The sequence below is a fragment of the Callorhinchus milii genome, unplaced genomic scaffold (assembly GCF_018977255.1).
Source record: "Callorhinchus milii isolate IMCB2004 unplaced genomic scaffold, IMCB_Cmil_1.0 Scaffold32, whole genome shotgun sequence".
In the NCBI taxonomy this organism is placed as follows: Eukaryota; Metazoa; Chordata; class Chondrichthyes; order Chimaeriformes; family Callorhinchidae; genus Callorhinchus; species Callorhinchus milii.
Genome location: NW_024704773.1, coordinates 3416552 through 3433475, shown reverse-complemented (window position 1 = coordinate 3433475; position 16924 = coordinate 3416552). Strand labels below are relative to the sequence as shown.

Genomic DNA, 16924 nt, shown 5'->3' with positions numbered 1-16924 from the left:
TGTATTGTATTGCCAATCAATGCTCAGACTGTTACTCTTTGCTCCATGATCAAAGGATAGCATGCAAATAACTTTTTTGTTTTATGAATGAATTGGTAATATGCTAATACTAATGCTATATGGGCATTCACATAGAAGAAATATTTTTCCAACTAATTTTGGGTGGAAGGGGATCTAACAAAGCAATGGTGACCTCCTACTTCAATCCAAGTGTAAATTTAATTAAGACAGGAAGCATGGTGTTTTCTTGCCACTAAAGAACAATTCCTCTTTCTGATTCTACGCAGCTTCAAACTTCAAAATAGTCTCCAAAGAGAAAGAAAGTGTAAATTACATCACATTAACCTTCCAGATATCAGGCTCTATAAGGTGAGAAAAACACAACCGAAGCAAATTCAACTTTGAACCCTGTGTTTCACCACACAGAGAAAAGAAAGATACAATGAAGGGCAGTTAATATTATTTTCAACTCTATTTCTTCAACGTGCCAAACCTCTCGTGAACTCTGAGCTGCTTATTCCTCTGTTGGGAGGATATTTTGGTAAGTTCTTCTTTGATACCTATTTACATGTCGATTCTAAACCACATAAACTACAAAATGTGGCAGAACAGCACCAATTGGCTGATTAGCCACTGTTTCTATGCTCCTATGTTCTTGATTGAACACTTCCCTTATGTTCTGCCGTTGAAACTAAGTTTCTGTCTGCAAAAAGGCTGTTGATGTAGATTGAATTCCAATAACTTGTACGTCATACTAACTGATGATCCCATAAGAAGGGCAGAGTGACTCCATCCAGAGTGGAGGAGAAGAAATGGTGCTTCATTGTGAACTCCAGTATGAACCCTGAATTCAGATCTATAAAGTTTTTTTTTATTTCCAGGGTAAGTCAAATTTTACCTCTATCTTTGTGTCTCAATGGGTTTATTTAATTCACACTAGGTTTTATTCCGTGTCACTGTTTTCTCAAAATAAATCTCATGTTTCCGAAGGTCTGAGTGTTGAATTACTGAGAATCAGGCCGTTGAATTCTAGCCCCTTGATTGAATTTGCACCGGTGTTGGGTTTTTCCATGTATTGTACACTTGGCTTAAACACTGTTTGCAGTTACCACATAAAAAGAGGCTATGTGAGTGTTGGAAGATCGACAGCAGGCTTTTTGGTGTGAAAATGGTGAGAAATTTGGGGAGTTTGTTCTAATTCAGCTGACGTGAACTCATTCTGCTTCTGCTGCATAAACAGACCTCAGATTTGTGCTGTGAGTGGTTCCACTGGTTCATAATTTGTCTGCATCCCTGCTGTTGGCAATAATTTAATATGCATGAAAAGTGACGTCTCAGAGGAGATCTTATAAAGGTATTTAAGATTCGAAATGACTGAGAAACTAAATCCAGAACAATACTTTTAGATATGCCAAGTCAGCAGAAAAAGAGGGCGGTGGTTCAGGATTGCCAAAGGCAATTTCAGGACAGACACCAGTATGGATTTTGGATTCCTTTACCCAGAGAGTAATTACCAACTGGAACAGTTTACCAGGAAAGGTGGTTAAAGCCAGGACGCTGGATTCACTTAAAAGGCAGGACTCTTCTCAGAAACATTCCTCTCCACCTCCTCGTCGCACAGCACACAAATTACTGCATTCTGCAGAGCATATTCTCATTCCAATCTGTATCTAGCCCAAAGTCTTCACAGTCTCAATTTGTCACCTGAAGCAATTGTCTAAAGATCCAACAGAGAATTAGAGGTATCTGAAGCAGCATTCCTCAAGAAATTCACACAGAACAGTTTTTTCCTCGACATACTGCTCTTCCAGAGGGCTGCCCAAAGTGAATAAACCGACAGGACGTAGGATGTTTATTATGTTTGGCAGACCTTTCGGTAACAGAGCTGATGCAGACTGATTGGGGCAGTGTGCTTTTTTCACTCACCAATGCATCGGGAACCATCAACAGATGTTACATAGCCATGTGGACAGGAACAGTAAAAGCTGCCAACTGTGTTCGTGCACTCGCCTCCATCACATGAACCAAAGATGGTGCTGCATTCATCCACATCTAGAAGAAACAAGAAAAGTTGTCAAAGGGGGACTGACAGCGAAGAAACATTTTTTATTTCTTACAATTAACTTGACAGATAAAACAGTAGCTTATAGATCATCACAGATATTGCTGGCACACATTGCTCTCCATTGTGGAACACTGCTGTGCACAATTGGCTGCCGAGTTTCGCCCACAAAATAAAGTCAACTCACTTTACATTATATTCTGTGACGCGTTTTGCGACATCTCGAAAATGTGATAAGGCGTTATATCAAATGCCAGGATCATCATTATTATCATCACCAGCTACAATCACATGAAAAAAATGAACCACCTAACTAAGGGCCGCCAACTGCTGTAAAGTTTCCCCTAGCAACGGTGCTGTATCTTCAGGAGAAGGGAAGGAGTGAGAGAAGTCCCAGGTTCAGCCCTTAGTCTCTGCTGAGTTTTCTGATCTTACCAAAGGCATCAATCAGTGGGTGTTCTAGAACCAACCTCAGTGGCCCTGGGTTAGAAAATGAGAAGATTCTTGTTCCTGATAATTACTGGAAGTTTAGGATGAGGGAAAGGTTAGGATCAAACAGTCTACCAACTCTCACTGGGTTCAGGTAAAGAATCTTTTGGGCAAGAAGCAGAAGGCACCTATGAAGTAGAATTCTGTCTGGGTCTAGGTTTACTCTATAACATAGCATTGAAAGAATGTGCAGAATTGGCAAGATTGTTGAATTCAGTTTTAACTTTGAAGCCAGTTTTCTGTAGGTATTTGAAGAGCTTACAGGAATTTAAGACTGCATTTAAGAAATTGAGAAAATCTGGTCCCTCTGAAATGCTACACTGATAAGAGTAAATCTCAACCCACCTGTGCCTGTCAAAAAACACTGTCCCAGCACAACTCAGTATCTTCAAAAGCAGAAAGGACAAAAAGAAGAAAAAGCTACTACCTCTGTGACACATCAACAACAACAACAAAATTACATTTATAGGGTGCCTTTCACGTCAGGCGGATGTCACAAGAGACACGTAACAGCAAATGCAACAAAAAAAAATATATGAATAATACTTTTGTTGGAGAAAACTGTGTTTGTATCACAGTGCAATGCATTTCAGACACAAAGGAAACAGAGTCAAATTCAGTCCTGTAACTTTGCATCAACATTTTGGTCAACGACTGCCATTGACTTTTAGGTGATTTGACAGTCCAGTGAAGCGTAAGCTATTATTTGATGCCATTGTTGTCTTGTTTGATGCCTTAACTCCAGGACCACTGCTGTCCTGGCAGAATGTCTGTCAGACATCAAGTCCTGGATGAGAGCTAACTTTCTTCAATTGAACGTCAACAAGACCGATTGGCTCCCGTCAGCGCCTCCACACCACAGGCACCGACAGAGTCACCATCTATGGTTCCACACTCCACCTCACTGAGCCATCCGGAACCTTGGCGTCTTGTTTGACTCTCAACTATCCTTTCTACCCCATATCCATACCATGACCCGCTCTGCCTTCCCCCAACTCCTCAACATCACCCACACTACCTCTGTAACCGCCTAACACCCTACCATCCTGCCTGCTTACTCCGCTCAGTGGGCTCCAGCCTTCTTCACATCCCCTACCGCAGTCCCTCCGCCTCGCCCCCTCCCTCGCCTCCTTCAAGACCCTCCTCTTCGACCGTGCGTTTGATCACCCTGCCCTCCACCCTCTCCAATTCCGACTCCCAGCTCGAGTCCGAAACTCTGACTGTACAGTGCTTTGGGATGTCTTCCCGAAGTAAAGCTGCTATACAAATGTAATTTTGTTGTGGTTGTTGTTGTTATTGTCATCTCACAGCATTGTTTTGTAACTTTACAGACAAAATAATATGATGGTGTATTGAACTGTCATGTCGTGTTGACATTACTACTTTTTCAACATGAAAAGCTCTTTTTGTAAAACAAAATCCTGCCCTGAAGGCAGCTATATATGTTGAGATACACTTGTCCTGACATCAACAATGTCGAAGTGCTTCTCATAGGTGGTCGGCATTTATACGTGAACTTAACACAGAGGGAGTACGTACTCCCACCAATCCCAGAGGCATCATCCTCAGCTCTATCATGCTCTCACCTGCACAGATATTTTCATGGGGGCTTGTGGTGATGCTTAATGATCAGGGCTGGGAATCCTGGGAATCAGGGAATCCTAGCTGAATCCATCTCTGCCTCGCCTCGGGACATTGAGACAGCTATAGTCCCCTGACATGTAATCAGTCAGCAGATTTTGGGAAACATTCAAGCTCACTCCACAATTGCAACACATCAAGACAGGAATGATAATATATCCATTTCTAACCAAATGAAAACTTGTTGAAGGTATGTTTGAAGCTGTTCTTCAGATCACTTCAGATTGGGTTACTGCATCCATAATAATACCTAATATATTCACAAACAGAAGCTGAGTAGGTGCTGTGTCTGGCATCTCGTGGAGGAGTTTTTTCTCCCCGAATGAGGGCTTTGTTAAAATGTCTTTTTCAGTGATTTTGCAATGCACATTTTACCTTTCCACACATGCCTTCTCAAGGTATTGTTTAGCTATATAATTATTATAATAATATGAAAAATAATATAAGAATAATCCTTGCATTTGATATAGCACTTTACCACGTCTTTGAAACGTCTCAAAGCGCTTCAAAGAATATACTGTAAAGTAAATTAACTGTATATTTTGTGGGAAAAATATGGAAGCCAATTGCACACAGCAGTGTCCCACAAACAGTCATGGATTGAGTGACCAAATTATTATTATCATTTTATTCGATATTTAATAATCCTTAAAGTTGGTATTGGACCTTTCACATCGAGAGGATGTCTCAAAGAGCAGCACAATGTAATTACTGTGTACTTCGTAGGCGAATGTGGCAGGCAATTTGTACACAGCAATGTTCCACAAACAGCCATGAAGTGATTGAACCATTTTATCAGGAGGATTGTTTGCCAAAATACCAGGACAAACTCCTTACTATTTTAAAACAGTGTCAATAACAATGCTGTGCACTAACTTCTTTCGCAATGGTGGGCTAAATTTCCAATCTCATACGGGGTATGTATGTTTCAAAGGGTACAGTGCTCTGTTGGGATGTGCCTTTGCAAGAAGTCTACTACTATTTGAGCATAGCAGAGATAAGACGGTAGTGACATGGGCACCTAGTGGCTTGCTCTCAAAGAGACATATATTTATGGATATGAGGAAAAAAGATGTTCTGCACTTAACGCAACATGCTCCCCACAGGACAACATGTCTGATTCTTCTAACATGAGCTTTGAGAATGTAAGCACCAAATCTTAACAGCTGTGAAAGAACGCAGATGAAAGGGGATGGATTTCACAGTCCACATTTACAATGGGCCATAAATGAGCAGTTAATGAGGTACAATTAAGGTTTTGACTGCGCTTCTGCATATTTTTTTTGCCCCCCCCCACCCCACACCCACCCCAAAAGGCCCGCAAAATTCCTGATGTTATCAAAAAAAGGAACACGGTGATTAATTCTTCAAATTCCATCATTAACTCCTCTGCCGTTTCCAATGCAACTTAGGGCCCCTTTGTGCCGGCTTTCGCACAGACATAGCAATTTTTTCTTCTCTTGGAAAGCAGAACTCGCACTGCAGGCAACAGCTGTTCACAGGCAGCGAGCAGGCAGTTGTGTCTGAAACATCTAGAACATACTCTGGGGAGGTGGGGAAGGTATAAGCTGGGATAAACGAGCCAATTGTAAAGTGAGGGCAATTGTTTATCTCCTTCCCTGCAGGACGTTTAAAGAGATACGCCTAGAAATTGACTCCGAAAGCTGAAGCAGAAAATGTGAAGCAAAACTCAAAATCATCCCTAGTGCTAACATCCTATCGCGTCTGCCAAACCAAACAGGGCGCTCATTTGGCAGCTGTGATTCATGGCAGTCATTACACACTCCAACTCTGTGGTTATGTCCGGATAGTGGAACACTTGAATAATGCTATCGCTGAAGTGCCAAGGAGAGACAAAAATACCATGAATAAGGCCAATGTGAGGCTAGGTCAAGGAGCTGACTAATAAATGGGACCTGACTTTGACTTCTATTAGTTTCACTGTTAATATTTAGTGTTGATGTCCAGAAACATCTGTTATCAAAGCCAGAATGTGACCTCAACTATCAATTGTGGCATTTAACAATTAGTAGTTACTGGCCTTCCAAATCACATGGATGAACATGTTAAGCAAATGACTTTTCTTTAAACAAGATAAAAGGATATGTAGTTATTATTGTACCACTATTTTTTCAAATTGTGCTTTGACAATTAGTTCCAGTAACTGGCCAAATAATAATAAATAATAATAATCCTTGCATTTGATATAGCACTTTTCACGTCTTCTAGACATCTCAAAGGGCTTCACAGAATATACTGTAAAGTGAATTGACTGTATATTTGTGGGCGAAACGTGACATCCAATTGCACACAGCATTGCCCCACAAACAGTCGCGGATTGACGTGACCAATTTATTATCAAATCATCAAGCCTCATTAACACTGACATCTCTCAGCTCTATGAGCAAACCATTCACCTTAAACATAAATAGGTATATTACAAATCTTACTAAAATCCACAACCGTAAACTTAAAAAATGGATCTTCAGTGGGAAGATCTTGGCATCTGATAGACATTCTGCAGAAGATAGGAATTGAAGGAGATGGGCATTGGCTCTAGTGGCAAGAAACTTCACCTGGATGTAGGTTTACTATTTATGAAGCATTTTAGAGCATCCAACATTTGCAAATTGTTGAATTCAGTCTCAACTTTCAAGCCAGTTTTCTGTAGCTCTTCCAGAGAACTGTCTTAAAAATTAAGACTGTATTCAAGTTTTTATAAAATTCTGGATTATCTGCAAATAATAATCTTCACACTTGATATAGAGCCTTTCACGTCCAAAGGATGGCTCAAAGCGCTTCAAATGATTTACTATAAAGTGTAGTGACACAGCATTTTGTAGGTGAAAGGCTATATAAATTAAGTAGGCAATTCCTTTAGACGGTGGAATTTCTCCCTCACAAATCTAAATTTGCGGTTAGAATAATTTCACAACCTAAATTAATTAATTAATTGATAGTTTACGCAAGCAGATTTTGAATAGAATTCACAAACACAAAATGTTTTACAAATGGCTTCTTTGCAGTTGCCACTTATGGAGTACTAATAAGGCAATATGCAGAGGAAGGCTATTCGGCCCATTGTGTCCGTTCTGCTACCAACTCCCCAAAGGAATTGCCTACTTTAATCCCACTCTCCTGCTTTTCGGCCAGGCCATAACCTTTAGTATTTTACTCAAGTATTTAAATATTTTTAAAAACAGCTTCAATGGTAAAATGAGCTAAAACATTCTAGTACCTCTATGTAGATAACAAACTACATGCTTGCCTACAAAATACAATCACTACACTTCATAGAAACTTCGTGAAGCACTTTGTGATGCTGTTGACATCATAAGCACTATATCAAATTTCAATGATTATTATTCCAAGAAAATCTTACAACTTCTAATTTTTTCTTTCTCACAACTAACCAAATATGTGTACAAATTTAACAATACCTCCTTGCTTAAAATTCAATGTCCCCACCTACATGCAACAACTTACATATAAATAGCGCCCTTCATGCGGATAGTGTCTCAGAGCGCTTAACAGGGGTGTGACTTTATATCGAGCTGGAAAGCAGAGGTGGCCAAAGGCACGGTCGAAAAAGAATGTCTTCAGGTGCGATTTGAAGACAGACAAAGAAGGGGCAAAACAGAGGGATTGAGCCAAGGAGTTCCTGAGATTCAACATAAAACCTAAAATGTGATTTATTTTAATCGTCTTGTCTAGTAGCATTCGTAAATTTAAAGACCTATGTTTCTGTACTCCTGGGTATCTTGGCTCTTCCATTCCATTAAAAATATGATCACTTAGATTACTTTTCCTAACTTTGCTCTTTGTCCCAAAGGAGTCCTGTATACCCAATACTCCATTAAATGATCAAATATGGCTCTGCATCCACACTTCCCAGTGAGCTTCTAATTTCAATGAGACTATTCAGGATGTAGGTACGAATAGGAAAGCAGAGAAAAGCAGAGGGCGAGTCAACTTGGAATGCTCTCAGGCACTTCCCTGTCTGAGCTGCAGCGCAGAGAGATGGGACAGATAGTTGCTTGGTCTCCAGGTCCGGAGTTACGACATATGAGAGATGGGGAATAATACGTGTTAGAGAACAAAACTTGCCCAGATATGCATTAATATGCATTGCTTTACAGTCACAATGAGAATTCCTTTGCAGTGCTCCCTAAGGTTTTGTATATATGTATGAAAGAACCACTCCATTCATTAGAACTCCTTTTACTGAACTTAGCATCTGCTCTATCTGCTGTATTCCATAAAAATGTTTTTGTTAATGTTAATGTTTTGACAATATCACAGGAATCACTTAAATCATCCCATGTATGATGTTACATTCATCCCATGTGTGATGGTTTTCCAATTGTAAACTGAGAACCAGCTAACTTGGATTTGAGGTGTTTATGAATTATAGGGGCTTTCACACTCATTCTGGACTTACATGGACTTCTTCTAGAATTAGTCTTCTATTTAGACTCTATTTAGATTATTGTATCATTCTAACAGGAATTCACTCCCTAGGAAACAATAAGATTATTTTGATATTTTTTCATGTCTTCACAATCTGCTCCTGGGTAATGGAATACAACATTCACATTCACATTTTCGAGACTGAGATGGATTTATTAGATCAGAGTATTAAGGGATATGGGGCAAGGGTGGGTAATTGGAGTTGAGGTATAGATCAGCCATGACCTTATAGAATGGCAAAACAGGCTTGAGGCACTGAATGGCCAACTCCTGTTTCTATGTTTCTATGATAGTGAAAATTACTTCTGTTGGGAATATATGATTGAGCTTTCCTCCTCAGTGCTACATAGATAGGTGTGGAACGTAGGCACAAGAACACAAATTAAGAATATACGGAGGTAACTTGGGAACATTTTTGTCCCTGAAAAAGAAGACAAACAAATCAACTAAAAGTGAAACCGTTTCATGGATTTAGGTCAAAAATTAAATAAAATATTGATTTTGTCCATATGGGGTGTAATTTGGGATATTTGTAAATCATATGTAAACATACTTGCACAGAGGGATTAACAATCATTGAGAACAATTAAAGAATCATCCTTTTTATTGGTTGTTAATTCAACGGCAAGTTCAGGAGATTTGTTTTTACAACAACAACAAAATTACATTTATAGAGCACCTTTCACGTCAGGAGGACGTCCCAAAGAGACGTGAGGACATGGAATGTCTCATCTGAAACTGTGGTTGAGGCAGAACACATGTTAGCTTTTAAGAGGGAATTAGATAAATATCTTAAAAGAAGAAATGTAAACAGGTATGGGAAGAGAAAGCTAGTGAATGGATGCCTCTTACACACAGAGCCAGCCCAGGCATAACAGGCCAAATCCCTTTGTGCACATGTGTTTAACCCAAATTGCAAATTGCTTATTGTAAAAATCTCATAAAGCATTTCTATTATAATGATTTATTTTAGCATTTGGTTCTTTGGAAACAGGTCAGTGGCAGCTCTGTGGGATCATGCAATCGGGCATAAGTGATCCTGTAGTGGGTATCACCTCTGTCAACACCAATACTAGTGATCCTGGCACCAGTACATGTATCTGTCTTGATACTCATAGTTAGATGCCTGAATTCCAGTGGCATGACAGTTAAGTGACCTCCAATGCTACTGGCAATGCTGTTTTATGCAGGACTGTTGTTCATAGAGTAAGTGCATAACTTTCTATTGAATCCTAGTCTCCTCATGCATTGGCGTACCCAGGTATCTCACTATTTATTGCAGTAAACCAGCTATCTGGAAGTCTCGTGCCTCCATTGTGATTCCTGCACCCCCTTTTCCATTTGGATAAGCCTGACACCATCCACTGCATCTCTGCTCTGAGGCCGCCAAATGTTGTGTATTCACTGCTTTCAACATTCGTATCTCGTTGCCTTTGCTATTCACACTAAATCTAGGTCTGACTTGGATTACTGACTTTATTAGTTATGATGCTGCGTTCAAGTTGGCAAAGTAAGTGGAGCAGAAGTACATCAAATTGGACTAGGCTATAAGAAAGGGCTTTAGCAGCTTTTAGCAGAGGCTCACAGTGCCCTGGCTTCCTTGGAACTGAACTGGCTCCAGAATGATATAATAATAATAATAATAATTCTTGCATTTGATATAGCCCTTTTCACGTCGGGAGGACGTCCCAAAGCGCTTCACAGAACACACTGTAAAGTGAATTGACTGTATATTTGTGGGCGAACGCGGCAGCCAATTGCGCACAGCAATGTCCCACAAACAGTCGTAGATTGAAAATGACCAATTTATTATTGTTTTTGGTTTTGGAGCGATTATTATTAGGCGTGTGGAGTAAGGAAACTTGCCCAAGGTTTCGCCCTGCCTGAAATTGAACCCAGGTGTCTTGCTTGCCTGGCAGTGGAATGTTGGAAGTGAGCCAGTCTTCCGGCAGTCTTGGTAGTCCAATTCCTGAGGCAGGCGGGTCCACAGTACTCCAGGCCAGGGCACCGTTGATTTGTAGGACTTGGAAGGGCAGTCCAGTCACTGGGGGCAGGGAATCATCCCATTCAGTTCCTGTTAACCCTGCAAGCTAAAGCCCTAATGGGTAGGTTGGTCCTAGCTGGACAAGCAGCGGGAAAGCTTGCCAGACAGTGATATGAATGCCAAGCTATGCGGTTTTAGCTGGTTAGGTTCCAGCAATACCCCAAAGCACACTCTGTAGTCTCCAAGCCTTGGCTCTTGCTAACCTGCACCTAACACTTTCAGGAATTATCTAAGCATGTTACTCCAGGGAGAGAGAGGGAATTCTATTCCAACAATTTATCTTTGGGATTTCCATGTGTAGATAGGATGCATGGAAATCTCAGTTTGGTTTGGATGCCCTTAAGCTTTTAGGTTTACGCATATGTCAGACACCCGAGTGACCAAAAAAAAATGTGATTTGGTCTTTAAAAACTCAACTTGTGTTCAACGATACAACATCTGCAAAGCTTTAGATTAATAATAATAATCCTTACATTACATAATGCAAGAATTATTATTATAATTGAGGACGTCCCAAAGCCCTTCACAGGATATCCTGTAAAGTAGAATGACTGTGTGCTCTGTGAGGGAGATCAAGGTGGAAACGCAACACTTTTTTTTCAGAATGGAGGCAACTGAAATATTCATGCAGGCATTTATAGTGCAATGATTCATCCTTGTGACACTCAAACATTGAGGAATTTGAAACTTTTTGATGTCCGGTACAATTTCTAAAGTAAATGGCAAACATCATAAACCCCTCCAAAAAGGAAGATTTGGGTTGGTTACTCAAAGCATTTTAGGGGTAGGGTTGTATGGGTCATAAACACATCAGAGGTAATCACCATAATATAACTAACAGCTGTTTCTTCAAGTGAACAACAAACATTCATTGTTACACAAGGATGGGATATTATTTCACATGCCTTTCCCTGACCTTTGACTCACAAAATTCACAAGGCATTCAAAAGATCCCTGACTGTTTTGAAAACAGTTGACTGGCCCCAAACTGTTTCCCGATTTCACAGAGAGCAAGGTTACCTGGCAGACAAGAATCCTCTCCACTTTACAAAATAATTAGTTAAGCAAGTCTAAATTCTTCCATTGAATCCTTCTTCCTTTACTCCTTTCATACCATAAACTCAACTCTACCTTTACAAATGATTTTGATTTTAAACCCATTGAATACATAATTAAATTATCCCCCAAATCATCCCATTTCTGATGTTAATTTAGTCACTCATCATGTTTTCTGTTACCTACAATGTTACCTATAGTGAAAAATGTGACATGTTACCTGATTTATCAAGTTGAAAATTCCACCCGTCAATGTCTTTAAAACTTGAGTTAAATCAGTATCTTGTGACCCTGTAATAGGGGGATTCTGCACTGTGATGAGGGTGGGGAGGAGGCAGGGGGACAACAGCACCTATGCTGAAATGGGGGAGGAACTTACACTCCGATGAAGAGGGAGAATCTACACTGTAATGGGGGAACCTACAACAACAACATTCATTCATACAGAATTCATACAGCACCTTTCACAGAGGGAGAACGTTTCAAAACACTGGACAGTCGAAGGTTTGCACCCAAGCTGAGAGTTGGATTTGAGAGTGGTGGGGGCTAAAAGGGGTGGGAGTGGGAAGAGACCAAAGGCATGGCCCCCTGTAGTGGGAAAACCTGCACATCAATGTGGTGAACCATGGGGCGCTAAGTTCATTAGTTGCTGTGGGCTCCACCACTGTGACAATTTAGGGCCAGCTACGGTCACTACCATAATAAGCAGTTCAAATGTTCATTAATCTGACAATTATCAAATTATGTGTTACATTTTTCACCCTAATATCATCTGAATAATTAACTAATAAACAAGAGCTCCCCAATGGCTCAGTGACTTGGTGGATAAATTCATTTGTGTGGTGTGGTTCTAAGCCATCCGAGCAGGAGGGGCAATCCCAGGACCTTTGCTAAGTTTGTTTAACTCAGGCAGGATCGGCATTACTTTTAGTCTCAGCGGTCCCAGGCGAGTGGGAGGGGAAAAAATCAATGCAAGTTCCTAGCCTTCTAGCTGTTCAGTGATCTGTGCTGAACACATATACATATGCACATCTGGTAAGGTCAGAATTGACCTCACTGACACCTGTCCTATAGTTGAACAACTTTCATTATCCAAGGTCACTCCCAAAAATGCCAACTTTGGTGTAGAGAGGCCAAGAGAGGAAAAGAGGAACAAAAATAAAAATAAAGTAGAGAAAAAGTAAAATGAACAAAGTCTTCCTGATTGCATACAGATGGGCTGTAAGTGCGACCCTCTTTCACCTTTGCTGCATTTCCCTCTCTCTCTCTCTCTCTCTCTCTCTCTCTCGGGATAGCGTTAGATATTGTTTCCACAAATACAAAACAAAGAGGTCCAGTATTTGCAACTTGGAAATCATGATGTTATTCGCGTGGTGTGTCACAAGTTGTTCTGCATGTTGCTTAAGGCATTGCATCATTTCAACTGTGGGGTGATTTGTAATTCCATGGCTTAGAACAGATAATGTTGGACAGACCCACAATTCCGACCTAGGGCAGCAGCTCTTTATCTACCTCCCATCCCTACATTTGAAAATGCTGCCAATTCAAACGGTCAATCAAACGTCAAATGTCCTCATGAAATGTCTTCTATTCAAATTGATTTCTTGGAACTACTGCTTAATTCCCCCCTTTCTACTTTTTAAAGGCTCTGATTTATGCTGTGGTATGCTTCTACAGAATCTGAGCACACTTTCATTTTCGAGCATAGACTATTGCCAGGCTTTTTGACGTGGAGGGCATCACAGACGAGCCTGATCTGGTCACTACCAGACATGTACACTTTCCAGCAGGGAACAAAAAGGGCGCTTTTAGCCAGAACAGCAACTGGTCTCAACACTGAGCTCAGAAAGGCAGACATTGGTGGAATCACATGCCATATTGGTTCAGCAATGGCTTAGGGTGGAGACTAGGAGAAAAATATAAACATGGAAATTATGGAAATTAAAAGGAAACAAATGATGGAAATACACAGATCAATCAGCAACTGAAAGGGAAAGACAGACCATCTGCAGTTAGAAAAGAAAGACCACAGCAAATAGCTAAGGGAGAGTACGAGATGTTGAAAGTTCATTTTTAATATGTTCGAAACTCCTTGTTTGTTTGAAGCCACCTGAAATAATATATCAGGTTTGCAAATTCTATCTAATTTCATTCCGGTTTGTCACACTAAATGCTCAATTAGACTTCAGGTACTGATTGTATTGTGTTTGCGAACAACACAATAAAAAATTATATTTATATTTCAGGGTTATGGATGAACAACACTGACTTGCCACCCGAGCTGGGGGTGGGAGCCGATAGTTGACCAAAAGCGTGATCAAAGAGGAAGGTCTTGAGATGGACATTGATCGAGGTGAGGGAGGCAGAGGATCAGAGGGACTCCAGAATGGAATTCCAGAGTGGGGGCACTGCCGATGATGGGCCGGAGGAAGATGAAGCAGCTGGTGCCTGCTGAACTGACTTATATGGACATCCATATAGTAGGGACTGAAAAAGATACTAAAAACCTCTCGTGAAATTCAATCACTAAATTAAATTAAACTAAATTAAATTTAGTCCTGACCATAAATGTTGAATTGAGTTGCCAAATGAGAAATGTACTTCTTAAAAGGTTGATCTTTTAAGTCCTTCTATCTTAAAGAAGAATACAAACAAATTGACAGGCTGTCCCAAAGCTTTAAGAGGGATTGTGTTGTATTTCAGTGCAAGGTATTAATGAGTGTTGAAGAGTGGATGGGGCAGTAAGTGAGTCCCATGCCAGGCAGTGTTTCAGTCATGACTTTAATCCCCAGTTTAATGAATTCCCAATCTCAGCCACATTACTGGTGAGAGATGCCAAGCATGGGAGGTTGGAATAAAGTATTTTACTCATGGAAAGTATTTTGCCACAAGTGGCTTTTAAAGCTAAGAGCATAACATTTAAAATATCTGAAGAGGAACCATATAAAGAAGCAAGGGAATTGGGATTAGAATATTGTTCCAGTGAGGGAGCAGGCACAATAGGTTTAAATTAAAGTTTGTGCTGCCAATACTATGATTTTATTGGAAGCCAAGTGCCTCTTTGCAGGCGGTTAAAAGAAAAAAATGATGGCAATTCTCTACTAGACCACTCTTGTGTAGCAAACAGAAGGAGTCATTCTTTTCAATTTGGAGTCTTTAACTGTCAAGAATTCTCTTAAGAATCACTGTGATTTGGACCCCAAATTGCATTAACCCGAAAGTTATGAAGAACAGCCCTTTGCACACCAGTGTGAATTTCTCCACTTGTCACATCAGCCTCTGTGAGTGATATTCCAAGTGAATGGCAAACTACAGGTAATTTTATTCTGTGGGCTTGAACTTGTGCATAATTGGAATTGGGTCAAAAGCGCCTAGACTTACTTTACTTAAAACCATTACAGCTGTCAGTGAGGGGAAACTCGTCACAGTCTAGACTGAACTGAAACCCAGGCTGCCAGAGTGATAAGACTGCAGACTGCAACACTGTTCCATACAACTTTCTCCGGCAGTACTTTGTTTTAAAATGAAGTCTTCACTTTGTGTTTTGAGAAACATTGACACAGACAACTTGGCTCACACACAAAAAAACACAAATTTTCTTTGATGTCCTGCCTGCCTAAATAAAATCCCTTTGCACGTCTGCTGGGGAGGAGCCATATTTATGCTGGTAACTGATGTAATCTATGGTTCAGACTGGTGCAAGTAATGAGAAATGTAGAGTGCTTATTCCTCAAACCTGGATTATAAAAACAATCTCTATAGTTAAGCAAATCTTGCATAACAATTGCAGTTCCTAGGTGTGGTTGTGACATTTGCATTAAATCGAAGCAGAAGTAGAGTTTTCTGAAGGTGTTCTCTTTTTTATTCGAAGAACGGGGTGATGAAGAGAAACCATTTTGAATCATACCATTTGCAAAATAAACTGCACTTCCCTCATGTAGGAAGAGAACCTCCTCATTTTTGTGAGTGACTCTGCGGTAAGGTAGAGACCTACCAAATCTAATCTCCTGGTCGGAGAACAGAAGTGCCGTAAATGTATACAGTGACTCTTGGGATCAGTATCCGGGAACATTTGACACAAGGTCAGCTGCCTGCTGTACACATCAGTGGAGTGAATACCCTCTGGTTTGGAACAAAAAGCAGATCTCCACCTGGCTACAGTAATTAATTTAAATTTCAAAAAAACAAACTGGAAGTGGGAAATAGACACTGTATTTGTTTCATAAAATTGCCACTTCCTTTCTGTTTTCTCACCATGCCTTGAACCATCTCAGGCTCCTCCCATTGGAGTCCTGTAGCTCAGTGGTTAGAGCACTCGCTTTGCAAGCGAGAGAGCTGAGTTCAATTCCAGGCAGCGCGAAACCTTGGGCAAGTTTCCTTACTCCACACAGAGCCTAATAATAATCCCTCCAAAACCAAAAACAATAATAAATTGGTCATTTTCAATCTACGACTGTTTGTGGGACATTGATGTGCGCAATTGGCTGCCGCGTTCGCCCACAAATATACAGTCAATTCACTTTACAGTGTGTTCTGTGAAACACTTGGGGACGTCCTCCTGATGTGAAAAGCGCTATATCAAATGCAAGGATTATTATTATTATATTATTATCTATTTTAGAATCACCTGCACCCAAGAAAACTCTTAATAGTAAGATAGAGCAACTCCCCTTCCAGTGCAGGGAAGCAACTAGCAGTTCATAAAGTATCACAGCCAATACCCAGAAATCGCACGTGGAGAAGAGCAGGTACACACGTACACTGCATGCACAACATGTCGGAGCTGTGAGTCACTGAGGTAACGCGGAAAAAAAAGCAGCCTGGAATCAATAAGCACAGAGCTTTGCATGTCTCAGGCAGGCTGCAATTTTCAGGCAACAGGATTAATACCAAAAAGAGTCATTTACACCTGGGAGCAGCCTAACATAATCACATCTCCCACAAGATCGACTGGGAGAATGGCACCAGGTTATCTCTAGGCAGCTGAAGAGACAGCTCAGTCATTTTCTATGACATATCGATAGTGGGATTATCCAATGTTTATTTAGAAGATTTTAAGTAAAATAGTGTCTGTAGCCAGGCAAAGCTTTAACATCCTCAGTTGACCTCCACTGACCAAAACAACTATTTCAGCATGTGATATACTGTCAGTGGTCACTTTC

At 40.5% G+C, this 16924-nt stretch overlaps 1 protein-coding gene across 1 annotated transcript in view; it reads right to left on the bottom strand.

Moving 5' to 3' along the window:
* LOC103178047 (fibrillin-2) overlaps window positions 1–16924 on the bottom strand; it is a 186374-nt gene that overhangs the window by 108262 nt on the left and 61188 nt on the right. The window contains 1 exon segment of the mRNA XM_007892531.2: window positions 1927–2052. Within this exon segment, the coding sequence (XP_007890722.2) occupies window positions 1927–2052 (126 nt within the window).